At 48.0% G+C, this 20,092-nt stretch overlaps 1 protein-coding gene across 3 annotated transcripts in view; it reads right to left on the bottom strand.

Annotated features, from left to right (window-relative positions):
- The window catches only part of LOC133340872 (uncharacterized), a 28,601-nt gene extending 22,053 nt beyond the window's left edge, over window positions 1–6,548 (bottom strand). For 2 of the 3 annotated variants that reach the window (XM_061549332.1, XM_061549331.1), the window contains exons 1-2: window positions 5,965–6,548; window positions 1,392–1,482 (exon numbers count right to left, since the gene is read on the bottom strand). In XM_061549332.1, the coding sequence (XP_061405316.1) occupies window positions 1,392–1,482; window positions 5,965–6,454 (581 nt within the window). In that variant the 5' untranslated portion in view covers window positions 6,455–6,548. Of the gene's footprint in view, window positions 1–1,391; window positions 1,483–5,670 lie in introns of all 3 variants that reach the window. The other variant, XR_009754952.1, reaches the window with a different exon arrangement.
- Window positions 6,549–20,092: the final 13,544 nt, after the last annotated feature.

Here is a 20,092-nt window from a genome sequence, read left to right as displayed (position 1 = left end):
CATATCTGTTACTTTTTTTACGTACGGGGCGTGCACATTTCAATGGACACGCTAACCGTAGAGCCAAGACGTTAACACGTGAAATGTACGGATAGATGATGAACTTCGCCAAGCACTTTATTTCAATCTTCCATGATGCCTCCAGAAACAGCAATTTCTGAACTCGTGAATGTAGATCGGTGACACTTCGGTCTCCTCGGGGTTTTTATCGTTTGTACAAAAGCAGCTTACAGTGTGGGAAGAGAAAGCGAGATTAATGTTTTCCAGAGATTTTGTCTACCTCGTTTTGTATTTGCACTTGACATCAATATATACTTGTGACAAACTGGTCTCGCTTCCATTTCTTACTTTGCCATCGCAGTGTGTGTGTATGTATGTCTTTGTGGGTGGGTGTATGAATGTGGATGTGTGTGTATGGTTACGTGTGTGTCTATGTGTTTGTGTATGTATGTGTATATATGTGCGTGTGCTCGCTAACAGCACTTGCCCCAACAGCCTGATTGTCTATACGGGGGATCTTTGTCTTTGTATTGATGGGTGTGTACGTGTTTGTGTGTGTGGATGCGTGTGTGTGTATGTTGAACTTATTTAGCACCGCACACAGCCAACCGTGCTAATCAGAGGTGTGGGGGAACGACAACAAACTGAACTCAAAACGCAGAAGTGGCGTGCAACTAGCACAGGAGTACACTTGTGTACACGTGCACTTGCTGTACTTCTCAGAAATGTTTGTGGGTAAGAGGTCAAGACCGCGTTGCTGACCTAATTAAATGTTGAATATGAAAAGTGGATAAAAGGTCAAGGTTCAGCCCCTGCGGTTGTTCACGCCACTGCCGGCAAATGGGGCCTCCACGAGCGGGAGCTCCAGAGAGCCCCTGTGAGGGTAATTGGCCTACTCCTCCACACTGGTCAGGACGTCTTTGACGAGGAAGTCATCAAATATAAAGTTAGATAAACCTGCCGCTTACAACATTTGACCTTAACGCGTTTGGTGGCGACGCACTTCTTGCCGAGCCTAAATCCAAGGCGGCGTGTGAAGAAAAAAAAACGGCGCCCAGAGAATGTTGACTCCAGCACTGGGGGGGGGTGCTGGTACACTGGGACACTGCTGTGGGTGTGGTTTCTCAATCGCCCAGCCACGTGGAGTAGCCACTGATATGAAACGCAACGCCATCGTCTCATCTAATCAACCCGTTCACCCGTGAAGCGGTGGCCCGGCCGTTAGCTGCCATCAAAGTTAGATTCCCGGCCACGGCTAACGTCGGTGCGGAGTGACATCTGAATAGATCTTTGGGCTGCCTCACCTTAACACCAACTCATCCTGACCAGCGTGGTGAAGTATGATCAAATACCCCCCCCCCATTTACTGACACAGAGTGGGGGGCTCTTACCTCCGCTGTGGATTGACAGAGGGCCGCCGTCGATGCTTAGCCCACGCCAGTATAATCGCAGCATCCCTCTGCAATTGCTCTGCTGTGACACCTGAAGGCACACAAACAACACAAGTGAGTGGCCAGGTGCAGGGAGGGTCACGTCCTCATTCAATGAACAAAAAACGAAAAGGAACCCGCCGCGGATATTCACCAAGCGGCAATGAGAGCGTCGTGGTGATGCTGCTGCTGTCAGAAACCCGCCACACGATGCAGTGCGGGCACCAGTTGACAATTTCAACCCCACACATACACGCTACTTTTCTTGTCAACACCTAGGCCTCGGCAAGGAAAGGTAAATTACCCTTTTTACCGGGTAAAAGGGTAAAGGTGTCGACATGCCAAGGGGTAAGGTAAAAGGTAGGGTAAAGGTAGCTCGGAAGAATTACCCGGTAGGGTAAAGATAGCGCGAAGTATTACCCGGTAAATACGGTACCTTGTTTACCGCTAGAAGCTCCATGGCGCAGTCCGTGGCCTCCATTTAATAAGTAACATTTAAAAAAACTTTTTTTAAAAACACGCTTTTATGAAATGTTACTAGTAATGGCAGAACTCCACAACTCCAGGAAGTGGCCCCGAGGCTTGCCATAACATAAGGGGCCATGGTGATTTACAGCCAACGTCAGTTGAGCGTGGACCATTAGAGCCAAGCCGAAACATAACGTATACAAAAGATCGTTTACAAATATGTATTTTTTATTGATATAATATAGTATTGTCATCATTATGACATACGTATACCAAGTTTGCAGTCGATACCACATTAGGAAGTGGGTTAAAATTGAGTAATAAGATTTGAGGATACGACAGTGATGACAACGACAGACAACGACAACAATAACGACAACAACAAACAGAGTGAGTTCAAAGAAAGCGTTTAAACTTGGAATCATCAAGAGTATTCTATATGAATAAAGCGCTCTACCTAGCATTTACCGTTATAAACATTTTTCATGTCGTAGTACCCCAGTATTTACCCTGTAATTGGGTAATTTGTATAGGGTAAGGGTAAAGTTCAAGTTCATGTATTAGGTATAGCCCTGTGAGCCATTCGGCTCTTGAATCGGGTGCAATCGCAACAAACAAAAAACAAAAACATGAACAAAAAACATCTTAAAGTGAATATGTGACTAAGTGCAAACAGAAATCCAAGAAAAGACAACAAAACATTGCAGAAAAAAATCACCGTACACCAACGCTGTGTGCAAAAATCCCAGTGGGATGCAAGTCAAACAACTAACAACCACAAGACAACTTAGATTAAGGCCATCAGTCTAACTCTGTACTACAACAAACAAACATGGCTAAACCAATATACTTTTCGAAATCACCAAAATAAAGCCATGAAAGCAATGAAACAGTGATCATAGGAACTGTGACGGAATTTTCACAATAAATGGCATAAACAACATGTACTACCAAAACCCTGCAGCCATAACTGGCTGCTTGAGTCACTCCACAACAGCAGGAGCATCAGTCGGAGTAGGGTAAAAGGTAGGCTCGTTGCTTTTTAGCTTTACCTTACCTGCTAAAGGGTAAAAGGTAAGGGTAGAGTGATTGTATTGTGGTAAGGTAAAAGGTAGGGTAAAGGTAGGCTCGTTGTTTTTACCTTTTAACTTTTACCTTACCTTGCCGAGGCCTATCAACACCCTTAGCATGAAATTAACACTGCAGAGTTTTATAGTTCAACATTCAATGATCGTGCTACACTAAGTGCTCATTTAATTATCGTTTTATGAGTCATTCGATTTCACAATGAAAAATGTGAAAGATCGTTACTCAAACGCTACAGCTATTGAGAGAGCTATTGTGGAATTCTGCTAAATCCAAGAAAAGTAACTTCATGGCAAATTCTGCATTTTTAAATCCTTTATATTAAGTTCACTTGCTTGCTTGCTTAGGACCGTGCAAATCTTTCGGTCGTTTTTTAACCCACTTCCTGTGATCCAATCGAGCTGACATTTTCCACACAGACTCGTTGTGCGTGACAATTAATGTTCGTGAAAAAACAAATTTCAAAATTTTACACTTTTTAGGACAAAAATATTATATTTAATCACCAATTGCTTAATGCTGCCATGCAATCATCTGACCCATAGGTGGCAGCCATCTCAAGCCAGAGGACGAGAGGACTCTAGCCGCCACGCATATAAAGGATTTATAGTGAAAAACTTTGTTTTTACTGGTTATACTTGTTATAGTATATGTTGGAAAATGATTTCGCACGGTTAATGATGCAACTACTGGCACAGGACAACCGCAGCTCAAGTGTGAACGCCTTCACTATGAGAGAGGTCACCCTGCAGGGTTGAGTAGAGATCTCTATCCCACCCTGTATAGAGCAGTCAATGCGTGTTTAATACTGAGCACTACTCAGCGCGCACGGCGCCAAGAGCGCACTTTTTATGAATGGAATCGGTCATCATTGACGAATGTTGGGGTCTTTTTAATTCCTTTATATTAAGTTCACTTGCTTGCTTGCGTGCTTGCTTACGACCGCGCAAATCTTTCGGTCGTTTTTTAACCCACTTCCCGTGATCCAACCGAGCTGACATTTTGCACACAGACACGTTGTGCGTGACAATTAATTTTCGTGAAACAATTTCTCCAAAATGTTACACTTTTTAGGACAAAAATATTATATTTCATTACCAATTGCTTAATGCTGGCAGACAATCATCTGACCCATAGGTGGCAGCCATTTCAAGCCAGAGGACGAGAGGACTCTAGCCGCCACGCATATAAAGGATTTAGAGTGAAAAACTTTGTTTTTACGGGTTTATTTTTTAGATTTAAAGCTTTCGTGACTGCAGGGATTCATATACTTGGTTCTTTCGGTAAAGTCACGTAGAAGGGAAATAATAATAAAGTAATAAAACAATAACATTCTCACGACGTTTCGATTGCAACACAAGCAATCATCATTAGGTGTAAAAACCACAGCAATAAAATTTTTAAAAGTGGCGGTAAAAAAAAACCGCCACTTTTTTCAAAAAATTTCTTTTAAAAAATCCCGCAACTTTTTCAAATTTTCTTGCTGTGGTTTTCACACCCGATTGCTTGTGTTGCAATCGAAACGTCGTGAGAATTTAACAGTTTTATTTGTATTATGTCCCTTCTATGTGACTTTATCGAAAGAACCAAGAATAAATCGCAACACTTTATTTTCATACATCCCACGGCCAATCCACTGCTGGATGAAGGCCTCCCATCCAGACCATTGTAGTTCTTTGACCATATCCCACCACGGGTTCGTGATGCTGGTCGGTGAAGGTCGCGGGCAACCAGCCCTGACATCGCTCCCCAGTGGAGTCGGTGTTAGCCCTGGACAGGAATTGAACTCGGGTGGAGCCGGTTCGTAGCGTGGCGCGCTACCCACCTGGGCCACTTCTCGTCACCCTCTTTGGCTGTTTACTCGACGACCCCAACATTCATATCCTTGATTCTTTCGGTAAAGTCACGTAGAAGGGAAATAATAAAAATTAAACTATTAAATTCTCACGACGTTTCGACTGCAACGCAAGCAATCGTCATCAGGTGTGAAAACCGCGGCAGGAACATTTGAAAAAAAGTGGCGGGATTTTTGAAAATAAATTTTTTTAAAGAACATTTTAGAAAAAAGTGGCGGTTTTTGTTAACCGCCAATTTTTTTTTAAAGAAAAGTTTAGAAAAAAGTGGCGGTTTTTTTTAACCGCCAACTTTTTTAAAGGAAAATTTTAGAAAAAAGTGGCGGTTTTTTTTAACCGCCAACTTTTTTTAAGGAATATTTTAGAAAAAAGTGGCGGTTTTTTTTAACCGCCAACTTTTTTTAAGGAATATTTTAGAAAAAAGTGGCGGTTTTTTTTAACCGCCACTTTTTTAACGAAAATTTTATAAAAAAAAGTGGCAGTTTTTTTAACCGTCACTTTGATGATTGCTCGTGTTGCAATCGAAACGTCGTGAGAATTTAATAGTTTAATATTTTTATTACTTTATTATTTCCCTTCTACGTGACTTTACCGAAAGAACCAAGAATATAATGTTCAAACACTTTTACCTGTAATAGGGTTCCAATTATTGATGACAAAAAAATCATCACCGTCGGCCAAAGTTGCAGCAGGCGTCGGGGGTCGAACCCACGACCTCCTGTACACCGGGCGAGGTAGTTAACATCTCCTAGCCACCGTGGCGACCCGAAGCCTTCATCCAGCAGTGGACTGCCAACACGGCATGGGGCATCACTGCGGGTCTACAAAGGTACCTGGTTGGAGGATGTGGAGCTGAGTGGACTTGCCGATGAGCGGTACCGGCGGTGTCAAGATCGGCCTCTGTGGAGGAGGAGGCTCGTGAGGGACGCTCACAACAACGAGTGAAGATGTCGGGCGGCTAAAACGCGGCGAGTTGGCACAGCTGGTGGCGTCTGCAGCCATCTCGAGTCGGTCAACCCCATGGCACCTGCAGGGTTCTGTCCCGTGACCTCCTGTCAGCGAGCCTTCGACACTCCCCGTGGCCTAAGAGTGCACCTAGCCTGGCACCAACGCCGCGGGGACGTCACCTGCTGCTGTTGTTGTTGTTGATGCCGCTTGTGTGGACTGTCCTAACTGTACGTTGACTTCGATGGTTTTCCGTGGGGGAGGTGGGACCAGCGATGGACGAGTCCATGTTGGTGTCTGACAGGGGGGCGAGGGAGCGCGACTTGGACAGACCAGTCCATGTTGGCAGTTGGTGTAGGGGGGGCGAGGGAGCGCGACTTGGACAGACCAGTCCATGTTGGCAGTTGGTGTAGGGGGGCGAGGGAGCACGACTTGGACAGACCAGTCCATGTTGGCAGTTGTTGTAGGGGGGGCGAGGGAGCGCGACTTGGACAGACCAGTCCATGTTGGCAGTTGGTGTAGGGGGGCGAGGGAGCGCGACTTGGACAGACCAGTCCATGTTGGCAGTTGGTGTAGGGGGGCCAGGGAGCGCGACTTGGACAGACCAGTCCATGTTGGTAGTTGGTGTAGGGGGGGGGGGGTTTGTTTGTACTCCCCTGGGCCACGTGACATCGTGGTGTGAATGCCCCTCCCTCTCTCTCTCTGTCTCCACGTGACATGGGGAGGAGAGGGAGTTCAAGTTCATGTATTAGTACTCTTAGTTCTTTCGGTAAAGTCACGTAGGTAAAAAATGAAATTAATAAAAATAAAACAATAAAAATCACGACGTTTCGGAGGCAACGTCGTGATTTTTATTGTTTTATTTTTTATAAATTTCATTTTTTACCTACGTGACTTTACCGAAAGAACTAAGAGTATGAATCCTTGCAGTCACGAAAGCTTCAAATCTAGAATTCATGTATTAGGTATCTAGCCCTGTGAGCCATTCGGCTCTTGAATCGGGTGCAACCGCAACAAACAAAAAACTAAAACATGAACAAATAAAACATCTTCAAGTGAATATGTGACTATGTGCAAACAGAAAATCCAAGAAAAGACAGCAAAATATTACACAAAAAACACCGTACACCAACGCTGTGTGCAAAAATCCCAGTGGGATGCAAGTCAAACAACAACAACAACCACAAGACAACTTAGATTAAGGCCATCAGTCTAACTCTGTATTACAACAAACATGGCCAAACCAAAAAAACGTTTCGAAAATCACCAAAATAAAGCCATTAAAGCAATGAAACGGTGATCATAGGAACTGTGACCGAATTTTCACAATAAACGCCGGGCACGTGACAGCTGCAGCGACGAGGCTGTCCGCCTGTGGGTGGCTGCTGCAGCGCGCCAGCTGCTCTGCCCCCTCTGCCTGGAGAAGTCCTCCAAGCCCGTGGTCATCCTGCCCTGCCAGCACAACCTGTGCCGCAGGTGCGCCAACGACGCGTTCCAGGTGCTCGCCCGCACGCTCACCTGTACACTCGCCTGTACACTCGCCTGTACACTCGCCTGTACACTCGCCTGCACACTCGCCTGCACACTCACCTGTACACTCACCTGTACACTCACCTGTACTCTCACTTGCACGCTCACCTGCACGCTCACCTGCACACTCACCTGTACACTCACCTGTGCATTCACCTGTACATTCACCTGTACACTCGCCTGCACGCTCGTCCGCACGCTCACCTGTACACTCACCTGCACGCTCATCTGTACTCTCACTTGCACGCTCATCTGTACACTTGCTTCCACACTCACATGTACACTCACCTGCACGCTCACTCACATGGACACTCACTCACATGTACACTCGTACACTCACCTGTAGCTCACTCACATGTACACTCACCTACACTCGTACTCACCTGCACGCTCACACACATGTACACTCACCTACACTCACTCGTACTCACCTGCACGCTCACACACATCCACTCGTCTGCAAGCTCATCTGCACACTCACCTGTATGCTCACTCACCTGTGACACATACCTGGTAATGGCTACGTTGTCATTGTGGTGGTTGTGATGAGTTTCGTTGTTTATTCTTTCCCCCCCCCACCCCGAGTGTTGTTGTCATTGTTGTTGTTTACCATTGTTGTTTTTGGTGTTGTGGTGGCGGTGGTGCTGCCAGGGACCCCCGCGGACGCGAGGACGTGGAGCACGAGGAGCAGCAGGAGCGCGTGAACATCTCCCGCTCTTCACGAGGAGCGCATGAACATCTCCCGCTTCTCGTGAGGGATGGGCGTAAACATCTCCCGCTTCTCCACACACCTCCATGCACCTCCACACACATCCACACATCTTCTGATTCCATCACACACCTCACATCCCCCTGACTCCAGCGCACACCTCCACACCGCTCCTCACCCCTCCACACACCTGATTCTATCCTCCACACAACAACCGCCATTCGCCACTACGTGGCGGTGACGTCACCACGATGCTTGTACCAGGCCATGTGCACCTTGAGGCCACGTGAAGTGTCGAACGCCCGCTAGCAGGTCACGGGGCAGACCCAGCAGGTGCCACGGGTCGACTGACTGAGATGACTGAGACGACTGGCTGATGCACCACCTGTGTGCCCCCTACTGTGCCAACTTGATGTGCTTTAGCCACCCGGCGCTCCGCTCGTTGTTGTGAGCGTCGCTCCTCCGCCCTCCGTTGTTGTTGGAGGGCGACTGCCTCCAACTGCCCAGTAGCATCCTTCACAAGCCTCCTCCACAGAGGCCGATCTTGACACCGCTGGTACCAGTCATCGGCAAGTCCACTCAGCTCCACATCCTCCTGTACCACGTTACTCCATCTCTTTTCTAGCCCGTGCCGCGCCCGTTTAGCCACCTCGATCCGGCCGAACAAAAGCTGTTTAGGCATGCGGTGGCTGGGCATGCGGGCTACATGGCCCAGCCAACGCAGCCTTGCCTGTTGGAGGAGCTCACCGATGGGACTTTGTCCAGATCTTTCGAGGATTTGTGAGCTTCTCACACAATCCAGCCTGGTTAAACCCAGGATTGATCGTAAGCAGGCCAACCTAAATGTTTCTAACCGGCGAAGATGCTCCATTAGGGGGGTCCACGTTTCGAAAGCGTAGAGAATGGAGGAAATGACCGTGGCCGAGAAGACCTGAAGCTTCGTGCAGAGCGACAAACCAGGTAGCTTCCACACAGCATTACGCAACCGATGAAAAGATATTGCCGCTCGACTGATTGGGAGTGAGACCTCTGCTGTTAAACCGGAGCTGGTCATGAGCACACTGCCCAGGTATGGGAAACTCTCCACTCTCTCCACTACTGCCCCATCACAGATTGGGAGTTGTGGGGGGTGGAGTGTCCGATGGTACAAAATACCCAGGCAGGTGCTTAGTTTTGGTGGGGCTGATGGTAAGGCCCCACCTCTTAGTGGCACGCTCGTTTCAGCAGCAGCGTCTCCAACTCCTCCTCTGAGTGAGCAGCGATTACCAGATCATTGGCATACATAACGTGGTTGAGCAATAGGGAGCCATCCCTTGATCGCACCCGGGCATCGATCAGCCTCCCATTATATCTGTACCAAATGGAAATTCCTCCGGTACAGCTATTGAAGGCTTCACGAACTACGTGGTCAAAATAGATGTTAAATAATGTGGGAGCCAGAGGACATCCCTGTCGCACCTCAAGGTGTACAGGGAATGTAGTTTTACCCGGGCCCGCTCACCATCATGAAGGTCCTTAATGAGCGTGAGCAGAGGGTCAGGGACTCCGAAAGCACGAAGAACAACCCAGAGCCCAGGCCTACTGATGGTATCATAGGCCTTGACCAGGTCAATAAAGCAGAGATGTAGGTCTTGTTGGAATTCCCTACACCTCTGCTGTAGCAGACGGACAGAAAATATGGCATCTGTGCAGGACCGCCCTTTCCTGAAACCGCATTGGGGCTCCGCAAGCCTCCCCTCAGCGTGTTGAGCAAGGCGATGTTGAATAATCCTTGCCAGGACCTTTCCCGGCACACTGATAGGTGAGATGCCCCTGTAGTTGTTACAGTCTGTGGATCGCCTTCAGTACTTCCTCAACAGATGGCACCTCAGCCAGCCACTCACCTCCTCACTCACCCTCACACCCCCTCACCGCTGGCGACGGATGGCGGTGGGTGATATCACGCGTACAAAAAAAAGTTTCTTTTTTTTAAATAACACAAAGTAAAACTCACGAAAGCTTCAAATCAAGATTGGCACGAAGTAAAACGTTAATGAAGCCAGTTAACAAAACAAAAAGAACACTCGTAAACGTTTCCCCTCCTCGGTTTTATTTTAATTACCAGTCAAATAAATTGTACAAAGTGTCAGCCTTCAAATCTGCCGATAACCACCATCGCCATTATTACCATCATCCCCATCCCGAGGTCGACAGAAATGAATAAGGGCCCGTCCATAAATGACGTCACGCGATTTTGGACGATTTTTGACCCGCCCCCCTCCCTTTGTCACACGGCGTCACAAAAATCAGACCCCCCCCCTCAAATGACGTCACAAAGCTCTGCCCCCACCCCCCCCAAATAAAACATGCTTCAAATCGCTTTAAACTATTGTCATTGTAGTGCGTACTTAATGTGGCGCTGCACTCTGATGTTGGAGGAGAAAACATATATTAAAAAGTCTATTTAATTAAGTAGAACGTGTTGTCTATATTTATTTAAAGTTGCACATTTATGTGACGTCACATTTCTCAAACCCCCCACCCCCTCGTCACACATCGTCACAAATGTCTGACCCCCCCCCCAGGTGCGTGACGTCATTTATGGACGGCCCCTAATACTAAATGGTGAGGCTGGACCACATGAAAGACTGAATTGCATGGCTGGAATTTACACGCGGGAGACAGGAAGAAAAGCACGTGGCCAAGACCCGGTGGTTATTTTCAACCTTGTGTTGGTCACTGCTCTAACCCCTCCCCTTGCCTGACCCAACATGGCTCTGATAAATACACGAACGATAAACACCGTCGCGACATTTTAGCCGATTGTCAATTTTGCGAGGTTTCTATCCCCCCTAACTTGGCCGAGCAACTGCGAGCGCATTCAAGGAGAGGAATTGAGCGGACGCAATGTGTGTTCACGCTCGCTGGCCACCCCCTTGGAAACCCGCACCGATGTCGATCGCTGATGTTTATGTCTCTTCTATCGTTCTCGGTGACCATGTGGATCAAAGTAAAAAAAATAAAAAATCGGAGTTATTTTTCTATGACCAAATTCGCACGTTGGGTTATTCGCCGATGACTCTCGCGTGCGATATCATTTCACAGGTTTGTATACATCACCTCGCGTACCTCCTGGGGTCCACGTAAGAAGCACTGGATTAGAGGATGTGGTCAGATTATCGAAACGGCATTCGATGTTGCAAGCACAGCAGAACCTCTCTTAAAGACGGTGATTTGTTCACACGAAACCGGTCATTCAGCGATTTGGGCGTTAAGCGAGTACAGGAAATACACTCTCGTTCCGATAGCATGGAAAGTTACCCCTATTTCACCCCAAAAAAGTACTTTACAATGGATTGTAATACCTAAACACATTCAATGAAACACGGTTAATCAATGCATTAATATTTACTGTACCTACAACAACCCGTCGTTAACAGAGGAATGGTCGGTAAGTGAACACATTGGGCTCTATGGAGGCACTACACTACTTTACACTACACTATACACTACACTACTATAAACTACACTATACACTACTCATTGGGTTCTATGGAGGCACTACACTACTTTACACTACACTACTATACACTACACTACTATACACTACTATACACTACACTATGCACTACTATACACTACACTATACACACTACCATACACTACACTACTATACACTACACTACACACTACACTACTCTACACTACTATACACTACACTACTATACACTACACTATACACTACTATACACTACACTATACACTACATTATACACTACACTACTCTACACTACCATACACTACACTACTATACACTACACTACCATACCCTACTATACACTACACTATACACTACACTAATCTACACTACCATACACTACACTACTATACACTACACTATACACTACACATCGGGCTCTATGGAGGCATGTTGTTAAGTGATTAGTCGTGAACAGGGCTGGTCGTTCAAGAAGGGCTCTACCGTCAATGGGGCTATGGGCACGACGCGCCACGGCCACCAAGGGATGACGGCCGACGGTCAACAATAATTACAGAGTGGCAGACCCGAGGAGACGGAGCGTGCGCGCGAGAGAGGGGACGTCGGTCCGCGGAGACGAAGCGACGAAATCGTTCCGTGTGCTGGTGCCGGGCGGATTTATTCCATCGGAGGAATCGCGTGGGATGCCGGGGAAGATTCGACGGGCCTTGATCCAGCGTGTGGATTGCCCGTGCCCGCGACGGTGATGGTGCTGAAGGCTGGACAACTCTGTAAGGTGTCAACGTTAAGCGCTTTTTTATTTCCACTGCGGATACACTCTGCTGGTCCCCGCCCAGAGGAATGTGGAATTTCCACTGACGGATAAGGAGGCCTGCGCCAGGCTCGTTTGAAAGCGCGGGAGGAGACTGGATTGTTGTCAACTCCCCCTTCGTCGATCCACTGCTGGATGAAGGCCTCTCCCTGCCGTGTCGGCCGTGTCGGCGTCGTCCGAGCGACCGTACTTCACCGCGCTGGCAAAGGCGAACGGGGGAAAGCCCAGAACCGGTTCGGATATCCCACTGATATTAGCTGTGGCTGGGAATCGAACTCGGGGAGGCCAGGTTAGTAGGATAATAGCGCTGCGCCACCACTCCCACCAATATATGGTACGAATGCATTATATGTTCAGAGTATATACAGGAACAATAACCTTGCACAACAAGTTAAACATAACAACAGCCAGCGAGAGGAAGGAGTACTTTGCCCGCTAAACATTGCGCTAATGGTACCATGGGTTACAGAGCGCCTGGATGGCACCACTGAGATCCTGGGCTCACAGAGGTAGGATGGAGCGTGGAGGGGAGTGGAGTGAGATGAGAGGGGAGAGGTAGGAGAGTGCGTGGAGGGGAGTAGAGTGAGATGAGAGGGGAGAGGTAGGAGAGTGCGTGGAGGGGAGTAGAGTGAGATGAGAGGGGAGAGGCAGGAGAGTTCGTGGAGGGGAGGAGAGCGAGATGGGAGGGGAGGAGCAGACAGGAGTGAGGTCCACAAAGGATCTTGAAGGCGGTAAGTCAAATCTTCAAATAGATCATGGATTGGATTGGGATCCAGTGGATGGATTGGATTGGGATCCAGTGGAGGGATCGAAATATCGGGCGATCTTAAACTACAAGAACTTCCCAAGGAGTATTTCCTCCCATCTCGTGACACAACCCCAACAACCCATTTAGAGTATGCTTGTAAATAAACGTTTAAAATCACATTAACAATCAATCGGAAAAAAAATCCATTACGATCCTGTGCGTCACCTTATGCGGACTCTCCGACGAGCAGGGGAGTAATGCTCCACATTCAATAAAAAACGCCGCCAATCCAGTGAGGTCAGCGAGCCACGTACAAAAAAATATAAACTGTTGCAGCACGATGTCCGACGTTTCGCTCCACGAGGCTAGGAACCTTCTAGGGGAACCGAATCCGAACACTCATGGGAGAGGCAAAATAGCAAAGCCGAGTAAAGGCAGCTAGTCGTAGCCAAGGCCGCTAGGCCGAGTCAAGGCAGCCATGCCTAGCCAACACAGCCAGGCCGAGCCAAGGCATCGAAGCCTGGTCAAGGCAGCCAAGGTTACGCTGAGAACAAGAACAATTACAACAAGCTGTTAAAAATATGATACGCCTACGGTGCTTAACATTTGACCGGTTGTGCAGCCGGTAGATTTCACACAATTCGGCCAGTTTGCACAGGGGTAGTGATTGTATTACCGGTTAACAGCCACCATCCGCACCCGGTGTTTAAAAACTTGGCTCCAAATGCCTCTGTGGCGTCACCGTTTCGCTGTGGCGTCATCGCTCGCCGTGACGTCATCGCTCGCCGTGACGTCATCGCTCGCCGTGACGTCGCCGTTCGCTGTGACGTCATTGTTCGCTGCAAGGGTCTGCACGTTTACTGGGCCGCGCCCCCCCCCCCCCCCCCGGTTTTGGTTTCACGGCTCGCGATGACCTACGCTGGACACCAGCATTCTTCATTGCAAGGCCACTAGCGCCCGCCCCTCCCCCCTGGACAATACCCCTCATCACAGAGGTCGCAACCGGGTACCCGATACCCGTACCCTACCCGATACCCGGCTACCCGTTTGCGACCCTGGTGCGGCCGGGTACGGGTAAGGAATCAAAACCCGTTTGCGACCTCTGCCTCATCATTGTCATCGTGCTGCTGTCAAACACCCAGTGGGTTTCATGTGTGGCGGCCCTCACACACACACACACCGATGATGTCTTACCGGCGAAAGTCCCCCCCCCTCTGAAAATCAGTGAAGGGGGTCCCCCCGCACCTCCGATTAGCACGTTTGGCTACGTTCGGTGCGAATCGAAGTCCTACAGCAGACCTTCACGCACACGAGGGTCACTGGACAAAAAACTGAAGCGCAAAACGGCTATAAAAACAACGCCGTGACACTCCTCCAACTGGGTGTTGGGGGAGAGAAAATGGGTGCGAGGCCACCGTGTGTGGTGTGTGTATGAAGGAAGTTGGGTTAGTCAACATCTATGGAGATATTACAGTGGAGGGCAGCTAATTGGTCCGGGCAGAGACACATGCCGGTCAGTCGGATACGTGACGTTGTACCGTACACGTGTTTGTTTTCTATCGCCCCCCCCCTCCCCCTCCAACGTTTAAACAAATAAGAACACTAAAATGGCCCTTCTTAAATTTTCGTGGTTAAATCCGCATGTGCTTCGGCGTGGCTCTCATTGGTGCGGCTGTGACTGCCGCCGCCGTCGCCACCATCCGCGCCACCCTTGATACGGTACTCGCCAGGCTCCGCGTAATCCTTGCCCCGGTTGCCCTGGAGCCTTCGCATCGGCGGGGACGCTGCACCACCGCCGCCGCCGCCGCCGCCGCCATCATCGTCTTTGGACCGCTGGCTCATCGTGCGCACCTTGGTGTACATCGCCTCGATCTGCAAACGAGCGAGTGGGGGTGGGGGGGGGGTCAGCGAATCTGGGGCGCCGTGGTGGCTGGGAGATGTTGACAACCTCGCCTGGTTCGCAAGGAGGTCGTGGGTTCGATGCCAACCAGAGGTCACAACCGGGTACCCGATACCCGTACCCTACCCGATACCCGGCTACCCGTACCCGGCCGGGTACGGGTACGGGTACCCGTTTGCGACCCTGGTGCGGCCGGGTACGGGTAGGCCGTGAGTCACTGGTGAGTAACTGTTTGTCACTCATTTCCCAACGACTCATCTCTTCTCACAGTTTAAGTTCCTAGAATCAACCCACCCGCGCCTGCAACATGGCTTCATCCCAGAGGTCGCAATTGGGTATCCGATACCCGTACCCTACCCGATACCCGGCTACCCGTACCCGGCCGGGTACGGGTACCCGTTTGCGACCCTGGTGCGGCCGGGTACGGGTACGGGTAGACCGTGAGTCACTGGTGAGTAACTGTTTGTCACTCATTTCCCAACGTCTCGTCTCTTCTCACAATTCAAGTTCCTAGAATCAACCCACCCGCGCCTGCAACATGGCTTCATCCCAGAGGTCGCAATTGGGTATCCGATACCCGTACCCTACCCAATACCCGGTTACCCGTACCCGGCCGGGTATCGGGTAGGGTACGGGTAACCCGTACCCGTACCCGGTCGTTTGCGACCCTGGTGCGGCCGGGTACGGGTAAGGAATCAAAACCCGTTTGCGATCTCTGATGCCAACCCTGACACCTGCTGTATATTTGGCGTTTGCATGCGTGTCTCTCTCCCTCTCCCCCCGTGGTCGCGTGCATCTTTGTCGGGGTCCTCTGGGTTTTTCACCTCCACATTTATGAATCGACGTCGCGCGTTTCAGAGTATTTGGCTGCTGCGATAGATTTCACGCGATGATGAGAAGCCACTTTCGTTGAGTTGTCATTCCTGACGGCCACGTAGCTTCTGATAAAGGAGCTACGCAGTTCAGCGGGGCCTTATCTGGTCAAATAAAAATTCTTTCGTAAACGGGGAAAATCCGGTTCGCGATTGCTTTTCTCTTGGGTTGGGTCACCGCGTGAAAATGTTATGTCATAAAACCCTCCCCTCCACCCGACACGGCTGACTTTTATTTATTCATATTTAATATTTATTTTCATTGAGGCAATGCGCGGGCCCGTGACATCACGTAGTGACGCACGCGTACACACCGTCAACATCAGCCAAAAAGCAGGGGGTAGAAAAGTTGGGCGACAGGGCCCATTTTAATAAACGCGTCGGGAGTGAGTGGGCGAGTGCCCAAATGTATTATTAGTGCTGTAGCAGGAGCAGCAGCAGCACCACCGGTGGACGTTTGAAGTTTGTCGTTGTTGACGGAGGGCGACCTCGCAACGTTTTGAACGCGCGACGACGCTTCGCTGGAGGTTAAAATCCAGCGTCGTCGGCACGAGTTCAAGGGTCAAATGAACGCTCGACTCGACTCGCAGGAGATTTGAAAATCCGGCTTCCTTACCCGCGCGCGATGCACCACAACGTAATGGAGGCCAGCCGATTTCCACCGATCGCTCAATAGATTCACCCAATTGCACTAACCTAACCTGACGTTACAAATCGGATCAGTACTTCGTCGCACAGACCCACAGAGGTGCGTCAAGTTACATGGAGACCCATAGAGATAGGTAGAGACTTTCGATTTAAAGCTTTCGTGACTGCAGGGATTCATCTTCTTGGTTCTTTTGGTAAAGTCACGTAGAAGGGAAATAATAAAATACAATTCTCACGACGTTTCGGCCACAACGCAAGCAGCCGTCCTCAGGTGAAGAACAGGGCTGTCGGAAAGACAGCGTCTCATTCAGCGTCTCATTCAGACGCTGTCTTTCCGACAGCCCTGTTCTTCACCTGAGGACGGCTGCTTGCATTGTGGCCGAAACGTCGTGAGAATTGTATTTTATTATGTTTTATTTGTATTATTTTATTATTTCCCTTCTACGTGACTTTACCGAAAGAACCAAGAAGATACGTAGAAACGTGTAGGGGCCCATAGAGACACACTGAGATAGAGACTCAGAGAGATATGTATAGACTTGTACAGATACACATTAGATGATAAGACACACAGCAGTGCAATGTGGCCATGCAACCCATACTAAACCAACCCCGTATAATAAACCACTTTAGTCAGCACTTCCTCAATGGAGGAGGAACAGCAATCTATGTAGATACATTGAACTTCTTTCGCGCCGTACGTAACCAAACGCGCTAATAAGGTGCGCGGGAAGGATAAACTACACGCAAGAAGCATATTCTTGCTTCTTTCGGTAAAGTCACGTGGAAGGGAAATAATAAAATAATAAGAATTCAACTATAAAATTCCCACGACGTTTCGATTGCAACACAAGCAATCATCATCAGGTGTGAAAACCACAGCAAGAAATGTTTTCTTGAGAATTTTGTTTTTTATTTTTACTATTTTATTATTTCCCTTCTCCGTGACTTTACCGAAAGAACCAAGAATAGGAATCCCTGCAGTCACGAAAGCTTGAAATCGAAACACAAAGAGCAGTTCTAAAGAAATGAGTTTGTCAATATAGATGATGATGATGATTTTAAACTTCATGGATCCAGTGGCTACCTAATCACAGAAGGGAGGGCGTTCCAGACGGCCACAGAAGCGAGGTTGAACGCGCTCGATGCGGTGAAAAGGACAAGAACTCTCTCTTTTTTCTTCTTGGTTCTTTCGGTAAAGTCACGTAGAAAGAATTTAATAAAATAATAAAAATAAAACATAATAAAATAATTCTCACGACGTTTCGGCCACAACGCAAGTAGCTGTCTTCAGGTGAAAAACAGGTCTGTCAAGGAGCCAGAATCTGAACGTCGTGAGAATTATTTTATTATGTTTTATTTTTATTATTTTATTAAATTCTTTCTACGTGACTTTACCGAAGGAACCAAGAAGATGAATCCCTGCAGTCACGAAAGCTTTAAATCAAAACTATCTCTTTCTCTAATAGGGGTTTTCCCCTTTTTTCTGGAAACAAAACTGACACCTTTTGGAAGGAATCATGCTTACATTAACCACAATACTTGCAGTCAAATGCAAACAAAAAACAATACTCTGATAATTTATGCATTGTCTTTGAAATTGATTGGTCCACACCAGAGGCAGCTTTCTTTAGAGCCTTGTCTCATATGGTGTTCGACCAGATGACGCCAAAAGGCGCACTCTCTTTCTCGTGAAGTCCTCTCGTCATGGGCAGCAGACTGCCTTTTGTGTTTAGTTTGGCGTCCTTCTCCCGCACCTCGCCTTAGCGTGGTTGGTTACGTACAGTGCAAAACAACTTCAACGTGCATACACTATACACTACAATATACACTACACTATATACACCAAAGAGACAAAGATCCCCCGTATAGCCTGTAACAGACTGTTGGGGCAAGTGCTGTTAGCGAGCACCGAAAAGGCCGGCACGGCACACGAGGGGGTAGGTGGCCAATACCACGCCCGGTCGCCTTTGTCTCCCCAGTGGCGATGTTTTACACATCGCACCAGGTAGTCATTTGAGGCTGAGTCGACCTAGGGGAGGCCCAGGACCGGTTCAGATAATCGCCACCGGTTGTTGGCCGTGAGCGGGAATCGAACTCGGGTCGCCAGGTTTGTAGCGCAGCGCGCTAACCACTTCACTACCGCTCCCCACTACACCGTACACTACGATACACTACATTATACACTACACTGCTATACACTACACCACTATACTAATTTGAAAATTATTTATAAATCCTTTATATTAAGTTCACTTGCTTGCTTGCTTGCGCGCTTACGACCGTGCAAATCTTTCGGTCGTTTTTAACCCACTTCCCGTGATCCAATCGAGCTGACATTTTGCACACAGACTCGTTGTGTGTGACAATTCATTTTCGTGAAAAAAAATGTCCCAAATTTTACACTTTTTAGGAAAATTTTTATTATATTTAATTACCAATTGCTTAATACTGGCAGACAATCATCTGACCCATAGGTGGCAGCCATCTCAAGCCAGAGGACGAAAGGACTCTAGCCGCCACGCATATAAAGGATTTACAGTGAAAAACTTTGTTTTTACGGGTTATTTTTTTAAGGTTAGAACTGCCTTTTGTGTTTGGTTTGTTGTCTTTCCCCCGCACCTGCGATTAGCACGGTTGGCTGCCAAAGGTGCAAAACAAGTTCACTTGTGCATCCTGAACCGCATTGCTGATGCAATCTTGCGCAAGAATAGAATGTAACAAAATTTTTTTTTTAAACGACTCATTAACACCGTGTAGCTTCGAGGCAAAATATACAGCAGGTGACGTTTCGGGATATGGTCCTACTCCATCGCACGCAACTATACGACACAAGTGGAGGGCTGAGCGATTGACCATGGAGGCCGTGATGACGATTGCATTTTTTTCTTTAACGATTCAAGTTTTTTTAATAAAAAAATTGCCATTTCAACAGTTGAGTGTGAGTAGCTCTTGCGTAACAAGACGAACCAGACCGGTCACAGATGGGGTCTCGGAGATAAATCATGAGCTTGGAATTTTGAGCATGTACGTACGTTGCATTTCTTTCGCACCGTACGTAGCTAACCGAGGTGTGCGGGGGAATGCCAAAAACGATAACACAACAACAACAATCAGTTTCGACTGAAAGCTTTCGTGACTGCAGGGATTCATTTTCTTGGTTCTTTCGGTAAAGTCACGTAGAAGGGAAATAATAAAATAATAAAAATAGAACATAATAAAATACAATTCTCACGACGTTTCGGCCACAACGCAAGCAGCCATCCTCAGGTGAAGAACAGGTCTGTCGGAATGACAGCGTCTCATTCAGCGTCTCATTCAGACGCTGTCTTTCCGACAGACCTGTTCTTCACCTAAGGACGGCTGCTTGCGTTGTGGCCGAAACGTCGTGAGAATTGTATTCTATAATGTTTAATTTTTATTATTTTATTATTTCCCTTCTACGTGACTTTACCAAAAGAACCAAGGAGTATCTTGGTTCTTTCAGCGTCCGAATGTCTTTCCGACAGCCCTGTTCTTCACCTGAGGACAGCTGCTTGCGTTGTGGCCGAAACGTCCTGAGAATTGTATTTGATCATGTTCTATTTTAATTATTTTATTATTTCTCTTCTACG

This window comes from Lethenteron reissneri, chromosome 10 (genome assembly GCF_015708825.2).
Source record: "Lethenteron reissneri isolate LAM-NWPU_2019-01 chromosome 10, ASM1570882v1, whole genome shotgun sequence".
NCBI classification, from domain to species: Eukaryota; Metazoa; Chordata; class Hyperoartia; order Petromyzontiformes; family Petromyzontidae; genus Lethenteron; species Lethenteron reissneri.
The sequence above is the reverse complement of the archived record's forward strand: the minus strand, read 5'-3'. Positions and strand labels throughout refer to the sequence as shown.